The sequence below is a fragment of the Lutzomyia longipalpis genome, chromosome 3 (genome assembly GCF_024334085.1).
Source record: "Lutzomyia longipalpis isolate SR_M1_2022 chromosome 3, ASM2433408v1".
Taxonomy (NCBI): Eukaryota; Metazoa; Arthropoda; class Insecta; order Diptera; family Psychodidae; genus Lutzomyia; species Lutzomyia longipalpis.
Window position 1 is genome coordinate 23,156,566 of NC_074709.1, and position 17,852 is coordinate 23,174,417.

At 37.2% G+C, this 17,852-nt stretch overlaps 2 protein-coding genes across 4 annotated transcripts; one reads left to right on the forward strand and one right to left on the reverse strand.

Moving 5' to 3' along the window:
* On the forward strand, positions 1 to 16,366 carry LOC129792860 (cartilage oligomeric matrix protein). The gene is made up of 14 exons (XM_055832242.1): positions 1 to 328; positions 5,846 to 5,944; positions 6,047 to 6,110; positions 6,348 to 6,663; positions 6,907 to 7,246; positions 7,324 to 7,503; positions 7,592 to 7,709; positions 10,660 to 10,781; positions 13,417 to 13,517; positions 13,591 to 14,308; positions 14,367 to 14,614; positions 14,925 to 15,063; positions 15,140 to 15,877; positions 15,944 to 16,366. The coding sequence occupies exons 2-14, from the start codon at positions 5,860 to 5,862 to the stop codon at positions 16,018 to 16,020; spliced, it is 3,246 nt and encodes a 1,081-aa protein (XP_055688217.1). The 5' UTR covers positions 1 to 328; positions 5,846 to 5,859; the 3' UTR covers positions 16,021 to 16,366.
* On the reverse strand, positions 1,983 to 17,822 carry LOC129792861 (protein Aatf). Of its 3 annotated transcripts, none has more exons than XM_055832246.1 (3): positions 16,562 to 17,812; positions 16,374 to 16,500; positions 1,983 to 2,196 (listed from the first exon to the last, which is right to left on the reverse strand). In XM_055832246.1, the coding sequence occupies exons 1-2, from the start codon at positions 17,758 to 17,760 to the stop codon at positions 16,377 to 16,379; spliced, it is 1,323 nt and encodes a 440-aa protein (XP_055688221.1). In that variant the 5' UTR covers positions 17,761 to 17,812; the 3' UTR covers positions 1,983 to 2,196; positions 16,374 to 16,376. The 3 variants fall into 3 exon arrangements, with proteins under 3 accessions (XP_055688221.1, XP_055688218.1, XP_055688220.1); XM_055832243.1 differs by lacking the exon at positions 1,983 to 2,196 and adding an exon at positions 12,259 to 12,681 and having other exon boundaries at positions 16,562 to 17,822; XM_055832245.1 differs by lacking the exon at positions 1,983 to 2,196 and adding an exon at positions 12,259 to 12,663 and having other exon boundaries at positions 16,562 to 17,818.
* Positions 17,823 to 17,852: the final 30 nt, after the last annotated feature.

Sequence of the window (17,852 nt, forward strand, 5' to 3'; positions counted from 1 at the left end):
ATCAGTGCACCGTTGGATGTCACTGGGATTGGTAGTGTAACGTCTTGGGTGATCGCGAGAGGTGATCTTAAACACACATACCAAGTGCTTCGCGGCGTGCGCGCGAATTTGCCTGCTGATCCTCATTTTTGAGGAAAATTTCTCAGATTCCTTAACCAGTGCCAGTGTTAGTGTGGGTGTGAGAATTCCCCAAAGGAATCCACCTAAAGTGATCATATAAATTTTTCGAGTGATCCTCAGAGGTGTGAGAGTGCAGTGATATTTTTTTCTCAGATTCCCATCAAGTTTTTTGGGCGGTTGGTGTGCGACAAAGAGTTGAAACGAGGAGGTAATTTTTTTGGGCTGCAAATCACTTTCGCGCCCAATTTTTTTTTTAAATCAATCGACAATATCTCATTGATTTATCGCCCATTTACTTTTCCCACCTCTCTCGCACGATCAATAAAACGTTCGATGCTTTTCGGTGCATTTTTCATCATTTTTTTTCTCAACGATAAAACGATAATAATTTTCTCGATGCAACAGCTGTAGGATTTTCGTGTTTTCTACTGTTTGTGGTGTCATAAAAATAAATATGTTTTGAATTTTCCATCTTTGATGGCAATCATAACGATCTTTGCCACAATGGAGACACGTCTTTGGTGTTTGTTAGTGCGGTTTCGTCGTCATTTAATAAAAAGCTAAACGAAAAAGAAAGAATACGAGCCCAGCCACTGAGTAGGTGTCTAAGAACGCCCACAATTTGCATTCTTCCGGGACTGGAGTTCTCTATGACTCGCACTAAATGCCTCCCCTCTCGTGCCTTTTTACCTTCACTAATCCCCAAAACTTTTACCCAAACCGAAACAGAGCCACATGGGAGAAAATACCAAATTTTGAGGCATTCGAAATCAACCAATAAACTCATTTCTTCCATCATAAAATTCAAAGACAGCGTAAATTTCAATTCTTGTGGAAAAAGTAGCACACCGAAGAATTTTCCCATAAATTTTCCGCTCCAGAAGAAAATGAGGGAAAAAAATTCTTCACGCGACACTTGCATTTGATGAATCTCCTCCACAGCTATTTCCGTTCTAAACAGAAGTGGGTATGTTTCTACATTATACCAAAAGAAGTGCTTGGTGAGCTTCAATTTCATCATCTCTTTTTATCCCATATCCTTTACCATGCCCCAGAGGAGAGATCTCACGGATTGTAGTTAATTTTTCCCGCGCATCTGAGGGACTGCTTATATGTGAAAAAGCCTCCCCGTAAATTATTCGTGGAACTTGAGGTGTCTTCTTCATAAATTAATTCTCATTGCAAACTTGCCCACGGAAATTTCTCTGTAGCAGTGTGCTCAACTCTTTCACTTTACTCTCGAACACCCCTTCGCGTTGTGTTAGAACAATTAGAAATTCCTCATAAAATTCAATTTGCATTCCAAAAGGAGGGAGTTTGTGAGTCATTTCACACGGCAAAAGAGAAAAAGAGAGCAAAAGGTGTAGATTGGAAGTTTATTCAAATGGGATTTTGTATGTTTTGTTGGATAAATGCACGAGAAGTTAGAAATGAAACCGGAGTTTCTTTATAATTATTAGGTAAAATATTGAAATATCTGGGACAGTTTTGACCAATAATAACAGTTTCATAGGTAAAAGGGGCTCTCGAGTGTTTTAGCATCTTGAAAGCTCAGTAGTTCAGGACTATTTGAAGCTCAAATGAAATCAATTATTTTTAGGCTAAAGCTTAATTGAAAAAGCTAAAAAAGTACATTTCATTAAAACGCCCTATGAACGTTAGAAAAGAAATGTCAAACATTAGAAAAGAATGTCAAATATTATGAAAAAGAAACGTTAAAAGTTGACTTGAATGCAAAAGCCTTAGTAATTTATTTTTTACCAACTTTGACTCATAAGTCCATTTCTTAATCAATATTTGGTGCGTATTGAATTAAACAAAAAATTAAGATTTGTTTTATAAAATTATCCCATAAAATAGATTTCTAACTACTCATTCTAATTTTTCTAATTATTCAAAATATTTCCAAGAACATTTCTATTTTTTTTTAAATTAAAATCAGTTAAAATTCATAAAGATATTCTGATGAAATTCTTGGCTTTTTAATCTAAATACATGGACTTACCTTAGCTATTTAGGATTAACATAATGTTGAAATTGCAGAGGCATGATGCTGTGTGGGATGATGCTATGAATCTGTAATTAAAAACAATAATTTGATAAAAATAAACAGAACAAATATTAGCTTCAGTTACACAGTGATTAAAGTAATTGCTAAAACCTATAAAGTTTTATAGAACTGTGTGGCATTGAACAAGATTAAGAGAAGCAAGGATACTAAAACATATATTTTTTCTAAAACATAATGATCATCCTGATAAAATTTTACTTTAGCTACCGCATGAAATAGCGAGAAAATTATTTAATTTAATTAATTTGATGATTTTCCCAACCGTCGACATCTGATATTTAATCCATTACGCCTATAAACATACAGCATATTGGATAATTTAATTAAATATTTATGAGAATGCTTTGCATGTATTTGGCTACCAGGCTGCGGGTTTTCTTCACTACTTTTTTGCACTTGAAGAGAAAGCTCCGCGTATGTGTGGAAATACTTGAGCATTTTTCTTTCCTATAAAAACCCAAAACTCATCTCCCCCACATTCTTTTATGGAAAGCAAGTCAAGTTTTTCTCACAATGTCCACACATATTTTGGCGTCGGAATATGTATAATGAAAAAAAAACGAGACCATGAGTGTGTTTGCGGAAGAAAATCCACAAGAATTTCAATAATTGGGCAAACATCCCAAATATAGCGTGTCTGGACGCAAAGACTGAGATGCTGAGCAAAAAGTGAAATATTTTATTTAAATGAGCAGTAAGGTGTCTCTCTTTTGGATGGCTTTATGTGGATTTTTTTTCAAAGTTAACAAATTGCCAATAGGTCCATTTTGTTTATCAATCGACATTTTTGCCATCACAGAGATGCCTCTTTAAGCGATGTTTCTTTTGATGAGACGATGAGGTAAAAGAAAAACGAGAAGAGCCACAAATCTTCTTCTCGGCAAATTGGTCAGTCAACAGCCGATCGCGACAGACTCTCAGCTGTGAGCGGGGACCTATGGCTGGGTTGGCTGTTTATGGCAATTCAGCTCCAACGCACTACCGTCCAATCACGACCTTCTCAAGAGTGTTGATTTTTTCATCAAATCACATTTGATTTATAACTCTTACCACCACTTCTCACGTGGATTTGATATACCTACCGCCAACTTTTGAGACTACATTTAATTGGGAGCAATTTGAATGACAAAACACCACACAATCGTTTTATGGGACCGAAAATGCGACAATTTAAAATGATCGCAAAATATCACATTTTGCGGAGGAAGAAATCACAATGGACTTAATTTGGAGTTGGTAGCGCAGAAACACAAAAATCTTTAATCGAAGTCATTTTTCTTTGTTTGATGTTTTTATTTGAAAAATGATTTTTATTTGAGAAAACTTCCTAAACAGACGTCTGTGGTCACTGTGGCCAAAATTGGAAGATTTCTTTTTAACTTTGGTAAGATCTAACGACTAAATGTTAATGTTTGGTGAAAAAGTCAGCCAAGGTGGATCAACCCAAACGTATCCTTTCAATCGTGAAGCATCAAAAGCTGATCCACCAGGTTTGGGTTGATCCATTGGCTTACGCTGGAAGGGCTATTCCTATTTCACCAAACATTTTTATTAAAGCTTCAATTCAAATATTTATAAAATTTTAGTTTGTGGTTTTATGAAGTTCTTGTAACATCAACAAATTTCATTTAAAATGCTTAAAATTGATAGGATACTCACTACACTACATCCCATATTCTAACGAGCTCATAAAAAAAGAACATCGAAAGATCAAAAAAATCTCTCACCTATATCGCTAAATCTGCATTTTACAACTAAAAGAATTAATAGACTGCCCTGATAAAACGGTTGATTGCGTCAAATTATGAACTTTTAGTGGAGTCTTCCAATTCAATCTCTCCACACAAATTGCGTGAGGAAGATTTATTTGACTGTTTTATTACTATTTCTTTTACCGAATTGAGCAATTGGCTAACAATTTTGTATTTCCCCTCCATATAAAATTTTTCTAATAGAGAGAGAATTCCCTTCGACATTGCTAAACAACCACAACGAGAGTCTCCCAAAAAAACAAAACGATCGCCCTCAAAAGGAAAATTGTTATTAATGTGTTCTATTGTAGTTTAATGTATTATTGTCGCACCCAAAAAGTCCCTCCAAATTAATTTACAATTCCCACGACAAAAGCCGCAAAGTTATATGCGCGAGAGAAGGGCAAAATGGTTTTGGCTTCTCAAATGAGGATTTAAGAAGAGGAGTATTCTCCACTCTTTATTTTTTTTTGTCAAGCTGTGCGTGAATTGATTTGTCTGCGCGCATATTCCACAGAAAATGGTGCATTGTTGGTGGAATAAAAAATAAATAAATTTTGTACCTCACAATTCAGCAAAAGACGCCAACACATAAAATTATTCAGCGCGCGCGGTTTGCCTTTGAGACGTCGCCACTTTTTTGCGTGCCCGCAGAGACATGCACAAGGATCACGAGAATCATAAATTGTATAAGATCTGCTTGCAGCCAAAGATGTACCGGGAATCACGTGTGAAGATGACACTTTACAATTGTGTTAACAAGAAATTTTTATCTCATTGCCATTGGCACGGACTCTATACGGGGTCGATCACATATACAGAGGTGCGATCGCGCGAAGATGCTATGAGCAAAAGGATGAAATATAAATCACACTAATTCGGCGTGAATTGATATAAATTGTGTTTAAGAGTCAATTCCTGTCGATCTAGCACCATAATTTCCCCAACAAATCTTGTAATTTTACTGCTGCTACATGCACACTTTAACGCGCAACATTAAATTGAACGTGACTTAATTGATCGTGATCTTAACACCGCATGTAAAGAGGATCAAAAGACTTTAACGCCAGGATTCTATGTAAATACATATGTATGTAATAAATAGAGTTGGTTGTATTTTAGATAAACAATTTTGATTAAATTAAAACAAGGTTCGGAATTCAATTTTTCATCCATAATATTTTAATATTACAAATGGTCTCTTATTTCACTGCAATTGTTTTTTATTTAGCAAATAAAACTCCCAAAATGTTGCGTAAATGAGTATAAATAGCTTTTAAATCAATATGAAGGTGATAAACAATTTAAATGAAATCAGTATGAGGCCCTCAAAATGCCCTAAATAAACAAACATAACATTGCGCCACATATTAAGAGTATCCTTGGTTGAAGGAATGCCCATTGGGCTTATAAATTCCAATTTATTTGCCATGATTGTTTCCTTCAGCCTCACAGTTCGATTTCAACAAAATGTTTCTTTCAAATTTAGCTTTTAATTGAAAAGTTTATGCGGGAAGATTTATAGGTCAGACTCTGAGAAATGAAATTAAAACCAACTCGCGAAGATCGCACCTTGAATTTCGTGATCTTCACTCCGAAAATTCCTTCCGCGCGGGATATTAAATATTTTCTCTAAAGGGAAGAACAAAAAAACTGCAGAATATTTTGTAAAATAATGTTGAAATGTTAAATTGAAATGGATATATCCCAAAAAATGTGAGGAGCTTAATTCGCAACAAGGCGCCAAATGATCACCCACTGTGGTTGATCGCCAGGGATCCCCATCGTGCAATCCCGGGCGGTTACAAACAGTAAAGTTCCCATGTGGAGATAAGATGCGCAAAAAACATTTAAAATAAAAGTTGATGCCACCTTCTTTTTCTCCTCTACTTCCAATCCACAGATTGTCGATGAAAGATGAAGAACATGGGTGCAATTTGCCTCTCTGCGCTGCTACTCATCTTTTTGTGCGACGGACTCCACGGTTTGTCGGTGGATCCCGGTGAGTGCGATGGAATCTCGTTTATTTATCTTTGGCTGGGAGAGAGGTAATATGGGAACAAGTGGAATTTCTTTGACCATTTGTGTCTTGCATTCTGCACAGTTGCATCATCCGATTTGGAGCAACACATCAGAGATGACTTTGTTATCTCCATTCGACACATTAGGTAAGAATTCTCATCCACGTGACAACACAAATTCTCATCTCATCCATTTCCACATAGAACAAACTATATGTACATGTATAATATACATAGAAGAGTCACAAGACCATGAATATTCACTCTCGATGGTAGAATAAATCACGAAGCATATTAAATAATAGCATGGGGAATACCTTTAGCTTCATATGGGGAAAATAAATACACATAGATAGCAATTAACATAAAATCCTCATAAAATAGACCACGCCGAAAGCTACAAATTCCACTGGAGGCCCTCTTCCTGATCGACTTCCCCGCCACGAAGCACAAGTTCAGCTTTTTCCTCGATCGGAAGAATAAACGCGTCACCGTCGACATTACGTCCGGCATGCGGTTCTACTCCAAACACTTTGCTGTACCATCCCTCAATGAGACCACAACTGTGCGATCACTTGCCATACTTTTCCAGAAGAACAATGCAACACTTTACATGGACTGCAAGAAGCATTCTGATCAGGATTTGGAAGTCAACATTTCGGAATTGTACGCCTCCTCTGAGGAACCCATCATCAAGCTGGTAAGTAGAAATTAATTATGGAACTAATTTGATTTATAATTTGTTCTGTGATGATCAAGATAATCAAAATTTCTTATAAGAAAAAATTTCATTAAAATTAGTGGCCTAGCCAAGAAAGTTGAGTACCTAAACGTGTTAAAGTTTAAAAGGATATTATTCAATTAAATGTTTTCTAACCCGAGCTATGTCTCTATAATATTTTAGGATCATAAGATAAATCAATTTGCATGCTTTCTTCTCTAGTTTCGCGAAAGAAAGTACCCCCTTCACTTTGATGGGAACATCGAGAGCGCCTTGTTTAGGGCAAATTGCCAGAAGGCAGCACACCGACGTGAAAATAGACGTTACTTGAATCTCAAGGATGGACGTCTGCCGGAGAAGCGACAAAGGAATCGCCACGGAAACAATCAGAGGTACATGCGCTTTGAAGCAGACAACCTAATCAACGATCAAGCTCCCCTGGACAAGAATAAGAAGAGAGATATCCGAGATTGGGATGATCGCTACAGAAATCTCCCAACGGAGAGCACGGTTAATGTTCAGAGACGCGGAGATATTCCAGTCCTTCATGGTGATTGCGATGGTGAGTGCCTCCAGGAATTTTTTTTTGGGAAGAATTGTGTGCGTAATAACCATGCCAAATTTATTCGCGCGTTGAAGATGCCATGACGAAAGCTCTGTCCGAATTGCTGGCCCTCGTGAAGCAACTGAGAGATGAGGTTGGGCAACAGCGGAACGAAATCGCTTATTTGAGGCAATTAATTGAGAACTGTGCTGGATGTCAACATCGCCCGGAACCACTTAAGGAGACGTGTGAATTAAATAATCCATGCTTCCCTGGTGAGTATACTACAGTCCCAGCCCACCCCTCAATTTAATGCTATGTATGGCCGCACGCGGACAATGAGCTGATTGTGCTTCCCCGCAGGTGTCCATTGTTACGATTCAACATCAGGAATTCGGTGTGGACACTGCCCAAGGGGCTACATTGGCGACGGCAAGCACTGCAAGCCGGGATTAACGTGTGCCGATAAGCCATGCTACGGGTAAGTTCTTTAAAAAAAACACCTCTCGTGAGACAATCTTAATTATTCCCTCCCGGATCTCTTTGCGCCACAAAATGTCTGATTTTTCTTTCATTCTCTCTCCCTCTCAAACTGATTAAGGGAAGAAGCGAAATGGTTTTTGTAAATGTTCTTGGAGAATTAAGAAAAAATCAATGAATGCATTTACATTAATCATCTTCATTTTACCAATCTAAAGCTAGCAGAAAGCCAGCAAAAATGTTCAAGACAGAAATAAGAATTAGTCAATTTATTGGTGTAAAAATTCCTGGAAAAAGTGATTCATTCAATCACCACCTTCAAAACTTTTCTAATCGACTCGACGTTCAATATATTTTTAGTTTAATGAAATTTTTGACGATTTGCTTGAGTTTCATTCCCTCGCCAAAAAAAATTGAAGGTGGGAGCGGCAAAGGCAATAGTTGATCCCTAAGAAAAAAGACGAAATATGTATAAGAAAACCAGTTGATTACCAAAAACAAGAAAGACACATAAGAACGAGAATTGAGGTGCGTTTTAGTATAAAGATGTTGCGGTTCTTAAGACTTTCCTCATCTACATCTTATACCTTCATCATCACACAATGTGATGTAGAGAGGATCAAGAGGGCATATTAATATGCTTAGATAGAAAAAAAAAGTTCCCTTTTTTCGTGTGCAGCATACTTTTTCACACACAAAAAACATATTATGCATAATGTTGAGCTATGCGTTCGATGGCAAAAAAATGCACGAGCGCGAGGTTTGAGAAGCGCCGGAATGGGATTGTGGCGGAGCGGAAAGTGCGTAGGCGAACTTGATGTGTCCGCCGTATAGTCAGTTTAATGGCAGATGGAGTGAATGATGTGGATTTCTCACAAAACACACTCCAATGCTTCGTACACAAAAGAAATCTTCCCAGAGGGGCCTTCCAAGTATTCCAGCAGCAGCATTACCCATACATTTTAGCTTGTCTCATTTTCTTGGACATTCCGACGTAATAAAATTTAAGGGGAAAAATGAAGAAGAAAAAAAAAACCGACCTAATCACGTGTTATTCTCTTGCGACAGAGACCAACCACAAAGATTTCCACGTCGTCTGAAGGACAAAATTGTGTATTACCTCCTGTGAGCTACAATTCCAAAGATTCTAAATGGTGGACGGTGATTGTGATCTCCACCGATGGCGGTCGACATATTTGTTTGATAAACACCCCAAGATATTCCCTATATTTCTTGGGTGAAAATAAAGGAGGAATGAGGGTACCCCAGCTCAAAAGGCACGAACAATTAATTACACGTCTCGCGATCACTTCCAACAATCGATAATTCAATTTCATTTTGTTCTTTGGCGCTTTTATCTCGAGGGGAGCGCCAGTAAATCTTGTCTTTCCTGCCTCTCCTGTGGGAAGGTCTCTTTGAGACATCTCGCGCAAAGGATTTTTTTTATGAGAACGGTGTGTCACATAGAAGCGCGCCTAAAAGGGAAGCGAGCTATTGTATAGAGAAATGGGAATTCCACTAAAAAGGGAACATCATCGAGAAAGTCAGGTTTAATCTTTAGATAGTTTGAGAAAGAAAATAATTTCGTGGTAGAATGAGCGGTTTAAAGGTTAAAAGGGCTAGGAAAACCTTTTTCTTATGAAATTAAGTGCATTATTGCTGTAAATAGAGCATATAGAATTGTTTTTTTTAACATTAATAAGGAAAAAGGTAATTAAAATTGTTTTTTCGCCATTCATCTCAACTTGCACCATACCATGTAGGAACATTTAAGAGAGGTTTAGTAACCTCCAGAATAGTTAGAAAATTTTTCAATTTTAACATCAAAACTAGGTGATATGAAACCTTTGTACCGATAGATGTATTTGAAGATCAGTATAAATATGTACTTGAAAAAATATTAAAGTCTTTGATGTCGATTTTGCAACAATTCTTTTCATTTATTTTCTTACAATTTGTCAGTTATAAGATTTTGATTGTTTTTTCTTTAATTAATTAATAGTTTCTTTTAAGTTGTAAAAAAAGAAAAGATTTTTGACAGAATTGACCCCTTTATTAAGACTTTTGAAGATTTTGAGAAATTTTAATACACATGAATCCCACGAAGAACCTCAAACGAAAACCTAATCTCACTGGGAGATCTTAATTTTCCTATTTAGATCTTCATTTATCTTCTGACTAAAATTATACAAATTTGCATAATTGGTTTTCTCACACGTGCTTGTGGGAGTGCCTTACGCCATGAGGGGAACGCTAAAACTTTAATTATTGCAACTTTATCTTTATTATAAGTTTAATATGGTATAAAATAATGATATTGACATTTGCAAAAGTCCCCTGTGGCTTAGCTCAAAACAACGCACTATATTTTCTATTAATGTTTCTATTGATATTTTAATAAATTGTTAAGGAAATAATATTGTTCTCTCTTGAATACCTGAAAATAGAATTTTATGAAAAACAAAATGATTTGATAAATTTATTAATTTTTCTTTCTTAATGGTCTATCTGTTTTCAATGTGAATAGCCCCTAAATGTGGCTTCTTATAGGAACTCCCAATTTAGCAGGAAATTATCAATTTCCACTTTTCAAATATTATAGTTTCTCAATGGGTGATCGTAAATTTTTCGCACAATAGAAAGCCCCCAGGGAGATGAGCTCATCTTCCCCTCCACCAAGCCAAACTCTTGTATAGTGTGAAACAATGTCGAGGACATGTGGAATCGAAACAAGTTGTGTGGAGGGCTCTGAATTTTTTTTATCACATTTGGGATGTTGGAGGCGACTCTATAATGAGAATAAGATTTGTCGATTAAATGAGAAAATTTATGTATCTCCTTATTGTCATTTAAATAGCCATTCCATTTGGACATTTTGATGCCTTTTCACATCACTTTATGCCCTCCACTCTTTTACTTTATACATTTTCAATTCTCTTCCTCTCCAACAGCGATGTTCAATGCTACGACACTGTGGAAGGAGCTCAGTGTGGACCGTGCCCAAGTGGCTATGAGGGAGACGGACGAACGTGCACCCTCAAAGACTCCTGCACAGATCAGTCTTGTGCCCCAGGTAAGCTAATGAATTTGCATCTTTATGCTACTTTCTTGCCACAACTAACAGTTTGTATTGCCTTACTTTATACAAATTGCACGGAGAGAGAATTTGCGGGAGCTATTCGTTATAATCAATACGTTGCCTGGTGGAAAGATTATTTGAAAAGATCAACGATAAAAAACAATTAGTTGATTTTCAAGTTTGTCGATAAAGCTTTACAATCTTTAGGCAAAGCATCAACGCGAAAGTTTTATACATTTTAATAAATAGTGACGTCATTGTTTAAATTTTTGGGAAAATTATCTATTTAGTCACATAATTACGCGTGTCCCGATTGATTCTTTGATCATTTATTGAAACGAATAAATTCAATAAAGCAAAAAACAGGAAAATCAAATTTTCTAAAATTTTCTGCAACTGGGATAGGACATTTTTTGAAAAAATCGTTAAAAGCCTTATGTTCTAAGCAAAAAAAAACATATTTTTTACAAGTTATTCAAACATAGTTAAGCTTTAAGTTTAACAGTTAATTCAATATTTTTAGTATTTCTCTCGTGATCTTCAAACATGAATAGCTCCCATGATTTCTTTGAACTTCTTCAGTATGCAAAACACACGCAGCAACGATAAAGTATCGAATTTACAGTGCATGGAGTGCAAATTAACTCTGTGAACTTATTAAAATATCACGTAATCTTATAACACACAACTTTGGCATATCTCCACTATCCCAATGATTCTCTTTTCCTTCTCACCATATAAAAGTGGAAATAATGTGAAATTGAGTTATCTGCATATGTCATATTAACCACTTAATCCAACCATCACACAACTCAAGAGACAGACACTAATGTGCCACTGATGACTATCCGACTCTTTTAACATGCTGAGCGCCGAATCACGCGGATTAATATCATTCCACTAGATCTTCTCACTCTCTCTCTCTCTTCACTTCTTCTCACCTCTGACCAGCATTCTGTGAACTCTCAGGCAATTTTTTTCTAAAGTTGCTCACATCACAAAAATTTGCAAGACTTAATCGAATTTTGCAGATCTTATTAGCCCTGCGGCTAAGCATTCTTCCATGCGAACAAAAGGTTGCAGGTTCAAATCACGTGGAAGACACATTTTTTTTTGCATTAACCCAGGAGGTCAGTGGTGCACAAGGAGTGCCCTCAAAGTGCTTTTCTAACACACATTAAATTTCCTTATATGACATTCTTAACGTGTAACATCTAACACCACAAACTCCGCATATAGTGCGTGGAAGAGAGTCAAAAGAATCAATTGTGTCCACATTTTTAAGAAGTCATAAATTTTTTTCAATGGGAATTTCTCTCTTCCATGACTTTTTGTTTGTTGGTTACTCTTCATCTCGTGTGGCATTCATTTTTTTTGTGGATGGAGTACAAATAAAAAATTAATCAATTTGTTAAGACGATGTGTCAAGAGTTTCTCCTTCTATAAATTACACCACAAAATACAAAAACACTTTATTTTCTATTATATAAAATTCTTTCTTCAAAACTACATTTTATTTCCGAAAAAAAAACTTCTCACAATTTTTCTTACAACTCTTCATTTTTTTTTCTCACGTAAAGTGTCTCTTTTTATTTAATTTAAAAGTTAGGATTAAGATGGAAAAGAATTTCTTTTTTTTTTTAAGTTAGTGAATTTTGATGGAAAAAAAGAAGAAATAACAATATAAACATTTTTTCTTACTATTATTCTTTTTCAGCTTACTCATCCGGTTGGTTATTGAAGAGAAAACATGAACATCATGTTCGAACTTCTGTGGTAACGACAACTTGATGAAGTCTCCTCCTTGCCTCTTTGTATTTCTCCCAAAAAACATTTACACACACGCTTCTCCCATCTTCCCTCCTTCAAATTGCACCTTTATAAAGATTACACACTATCAATGAGAAATTATTTAAAAAAAAATTTATTTGGGAAGAGAAGAAAGAAAATAAAATCTATCACTCTTGTGCGTACAAAAGAAGAAATTGACAGTACTTAAAAGAAAGCACACTTTATCACCTTTTTTTTCTTAATAATAATCCACTAAAAGCAACAACAACAAAAAGCACAAGAACAACCGTTAAGAAGGCATACGTGGGAGGGCATTCTCTCGCTAAAGAAACTTTTGACACATCTCAATTCTTTGTACAAAAAAAGTTAAAAAGAATAAAGCAGATAAAGCCCGAAAGTGCAAGAAGAAGGCAGCTATAATTACTTATCAAATAAGTTAATGAAGAAACATTTTACACCACAAATTAAATTATTAGTGTTTGTACAATGTGAGTTATTCTCCTTTTGCTTTTGATGTATTTTTTTTTTGTAGTATTTAAGATCAATTGCCATTTTTTTTTATTTTAGAAAAGAATTTAGTAAAGCAATGTTTATTATTAATTCCATCTACCACACATATTCACAAGTTAAGAAAAGAAAAATATGAAAAATCTCACCAGAAGCTCAAGTACAAAACAGAATAATAAATTCAATGTAAATTTTATAACGATGAAGAGATAAACAATAAACCAGAAGCTAAAGAGATTTTTTTAGAGCTTAATTTTTGTTATTATTGTAAAGCTCCAAATGTGCTTTCATGAGGAGGGTGATTCAAAATCTATGTTATGTGATGTTTTAGGGGTCAGGTGCTACCCTACGGACGTTCATCCATTCTACAGGTGTGGCCAATGCCCTCATGGGACATCTGGGAATGGAACATACTGCTTTGATATTGATGAGGTAAATAAAACTCCAAAAAACTAAGAACCTTCATCCCTTTGACTGCAAAATAAATAATATTTTGCTTTTTCAGTGCGATTTGAGACAACCGTGTGACCCAAAGGTTCGTTGTGTTAATCTCATGCCAGGATTTGCATGTGATCCCTGCCCACCGGGATTCCATGGGCATCACTCCCTTGGCATACGAATAACTCACTGGGAGCACTCATTCCGTCGTCAGACATGCCACGATATCGATGAATGCACCACAGGCACAGCTCAATGTCCCTACAATGCCCACTGTGTCAATACAGAAGGATCCTACACGTGCCAATGCTCTCGTGGCTTCCATCTCAACTCCACATACGGATGCATCCCATTGCCAGGAGTTTGTCCCGATGGAACAGTTTGCGATCGAAATGCCGTCTGTCGCGCTATTACGGAATACTCCTTCACGTGTAAATGTCGCGTTGGTTGGGCCGGAGACGGGTTCCAGTGTGCCCCGGATAAGGATCTGGATGGATGGCCTGACTACAATCTCAACTGCACCAGCCCACGATGCCATATGGACAATTGTATTTTCGTCCCGAATTCCGGACAGGAAGATGCCGACAGGGATGGCATAGGAGATGTTTGTGATCCAGATGCTGACAATGATGGAATACTCAACAATCCCGATAACTGCCCGCTAGTTTCAAATCCCGATCAGAGGGACACTGAGTTTGGGGGAGGAGATAAACAAGGTGATGCCTGTGACAATTGTCCCACAATTCGAAATCCTGATCAACTGGACACAGACAATGATGGATTGGGTAGGATTTCATGCAATCTATAAGATCCTGATTAACTAAAAATCGAATCTTCTTGCAGGTAATGCTTGCGATGATGACATCGACAATGATGGGCTACTCAACAGCCACGATAACTGCCCATTGATTGCCAATGAACGTCAGCTGGATTCTGACGGAGATGGATTTGGCGACGTTTGCGATAACTGTCCATTCATTCCGAATCCAAGTCAGTCTGATTCCGACAATGATCTCATAGGAGATGCCTGTGATAGTGACATTGATCGCGATCGAGACGGAATACAGGATTCTCAAGATAATTGTCCAAAGGTACGTTGCGTTAGTAGGAAGTAGAAGGAACTTTAGGTCTGATATAGATCATGTCCTAGTTTGAGCGATCTGACTGAAGTTTCAATTAAATCTATTGTTGATTCTAAGTTTGAAGCTTGATTGAAAAGCTAGAAATGCTCTAATTGAGGAGATTTAAGAATTTAAGCTAGATTGCTTCGTTCACGTAAAAGATCGTTAATCAAGATTTAACTGAATAATTTTAGTTAAATCAATTATTGGTTTGAACAGAATATAGGAAGTCGCCTAACGCCTGATCTAACAGAACTAAAATCCTTAATCCTCGTTCTAGATTGCAAATTCTGATCAACTAGACACAGATGGAGATGGCAGAGGTGACATGTGCGACAATGATATCGACAACGACGGGATCCTAAACGAGAAGGACAACTGTCCCCTAGTCTACAATCCTGATCAATTGGACAACAATCGTAAGGACAAAAGGAGAATTTAACAACAAGATCACAGTTTCAAGAGAAAAACAATTCAAATCTTCTTTTCCTTTAGGTGATGGCGTTGGTGATATTTGTGAGGATGACTACGATCTGGACACTGTGCCTAATTATCTTGACAACTGCCCGAATAATTCAAAGATCTACTCAACTGACTTCCGAACGTACCAAACTGTAGTTCTGGATCCTGAAGGTGATTCTCAAATCGATCCAAACTGGATGATCTACAACAAAGGTGCTGAGATTGTTCAGACGCAGAATAGTGATCCTGGTCTAGCTGTTGGATACGATTCCTTCGGTGGTGTAGACTTTGAGGGAACCTTCTTTGTGGATACTGAGATCGACGATGACTACGTGGGCTTCATTTTCAGCTACCAGAGCAATCACAAATTCTACACGGTCATGTGGAAGAAGAGCATTCAAACCTACTGGCAGGCTACACCCTTCAGAGCATCCGCTGAGCCGGGAATACAATTGAAACTCGTTGATAGTACAACAGGTCCGGGACAGATGTTGCGCAATAGCTTATGGCACACTGGCGACACCAAAGATCAAGTGAGACTCCTCTGGAAGGATCCTCGGAATGTTGGATGGAAGGAACGAACAGCCTACAGGTGGCTTTTGCTTCATCGCCCCAAGATTGGGCTTATTCGTTTGAGGATCTTTGAAGGGGAGGAAATGGTAGCGGATTCAGGGAATGTTTTCGATTCAACCCTCAAAGGAGGACGTCTGGGTGTCTTCTGTTTCTCTCAGGAAATGATTATTTGGTCAGATCTCGTTTACAGATGCAACGGTAAGACTTTTTTCGCGGAGAATTGTAAGCAAATGGGAGTGATAAATCAAATTCTTTTTGTTCCAGATAACATCCCAGAGACAATCTACAATGAATTGCCCATTCGGCTGAGGCAGGATGTGCATGTGGACTACAGAAATTAGCACTACAGGGTAGCATGTTGGATAAAATCATGCAAAATGCATTAAAAGCACGTCCCAAGAAAGAGTTGTAAATGGTAGAGATAAAGATTGCAAAGAAGTTTTGCTCAATAGAAAGGTTTTTTTTTCATTATAAAAACAATTTTTTAAAAAAATAAGAATTTTAATCTGTTAGAGATCTCTTAGATCCTTCATGCTCCTGATAAGAAAATTTTATCTTTTATCAAAAAAGATTTTCTATTTTCATGCCTTTATCAACTCAACCTTTGGTTATTCTATACACACAAACACAAACCAAACTAAATATGTTGCGAATTATTTGCTAATAAATTACGAAAACGTTTCAAAACTCTTACCTTTTATGCTTGCCCCGATGCTCCTGATCCAAAAATGGAAGAAAATAGTTCATCCTTTGCCTCCTCACTCCATGAAGAATAAGGATTAGGGGCCATGAAGTTTACCATCTTCTTGTGAACGACGTATCTGGAGAATAAAAGAACTTTCAGTATTTTCATTTCAGTCTTCAAGTCTTCCAATGAATTACCTTATCCTTCGTCCTTTTGAAGCTTTCGTATCCACGATCTTCTTTACAGAGTTCTTGGCTCGTTTTTGAAGATAGCTGGCAGCAGTGGAATTGAGATTTTGCGAAGATTTCGCCTCAATGAGATCACTGAGAATCTCATGGTAGAAATCCATATCGTCATAGACTTCTGGGCTTGTTTTCTTTCCGGATTCCTCATCAATTTCCCCGTATGAGTCATGGAAGAGATTGTAATTTCCTCGGCAGATCCTGCTGCTTGCCCGGAGATTGTCCTTCAAAGCCAGGGCCTTATCAATTTCACTCAAGACTGTATCTGACAGTTTTTCTCCTTTAGAAGATTTTGTTCTTTCACCCCATTTCTCAATGGTACCTCTATAGAGTTTCCTAAATGATTCACAGCTAGATTTTGATGAAAATTCCAGCTTTGCCTTCTTACTCGATGGTTTTCCATCATCATCATCTTCGTGATTTACTTTTTCAAACAATCCCCGTTTTAGCGAGTCCTTCGTGTCTGGGAAATTGGTAAGAAGTATATTCTGGGCGTCTATTAGTTGATTAACCACCGATGTGACATTCTGCTGTACTTCAGAGGCAAGAGAAGAGAAATCCTCGGAGGTTTCTTTGAATTCTTGAAAGTTTTCCGGGAAGGGAAGTCGATTTGAGAGTGTCATCAGCGATTGCGCGCGGATTCTTATTTGCAGGAGATTTTCCCACATTTTCAGTTGATTCTTCACACATAGCCCCTTGGAGATTGTCTCTGTTGGCTTCTGAGAGATAAGTTTTATGTTCTGCGTGTTCCCTGGTTGCGTATCTTCCTCACCAGACGAAATTTCTTCAGATTCATCACTACTTTGGGCACTTTCTTCCTCATCATCTTCCTCTTCTTCTTCATCATCGTCTTGAGAATCTTCTTCATCATTGTCTTCAGAATCATCTTCCTCATCCTCAACAACTTCATCATCAAATGACGAATCACTGTCCAAGTCTCTCGAGGATGGAATTCCTTTGTATTTAGCATTAATTTCCTCAAGAAGTGGAGCGTTTTGCTTCCGAATACCACCAAGTTGATTCTCCTCTTCCACTTCCGCTGATTTGGCCAAATTCACTTCACCTTCATCACTGTCTGGCTCCGTGAGAGTTTGTCTTGTAAAAAGACTCGAAATCTCTTCGGAAATTGACTTATTTTTCACTTTTTTCGACATATTTTTGCTCTTTGTAAGAATAAAAATAGAAACACGTGCTTCCGATGTTGACAATCTTGTATTCGGGTAATTTCGCATAAAACCGAACAGAA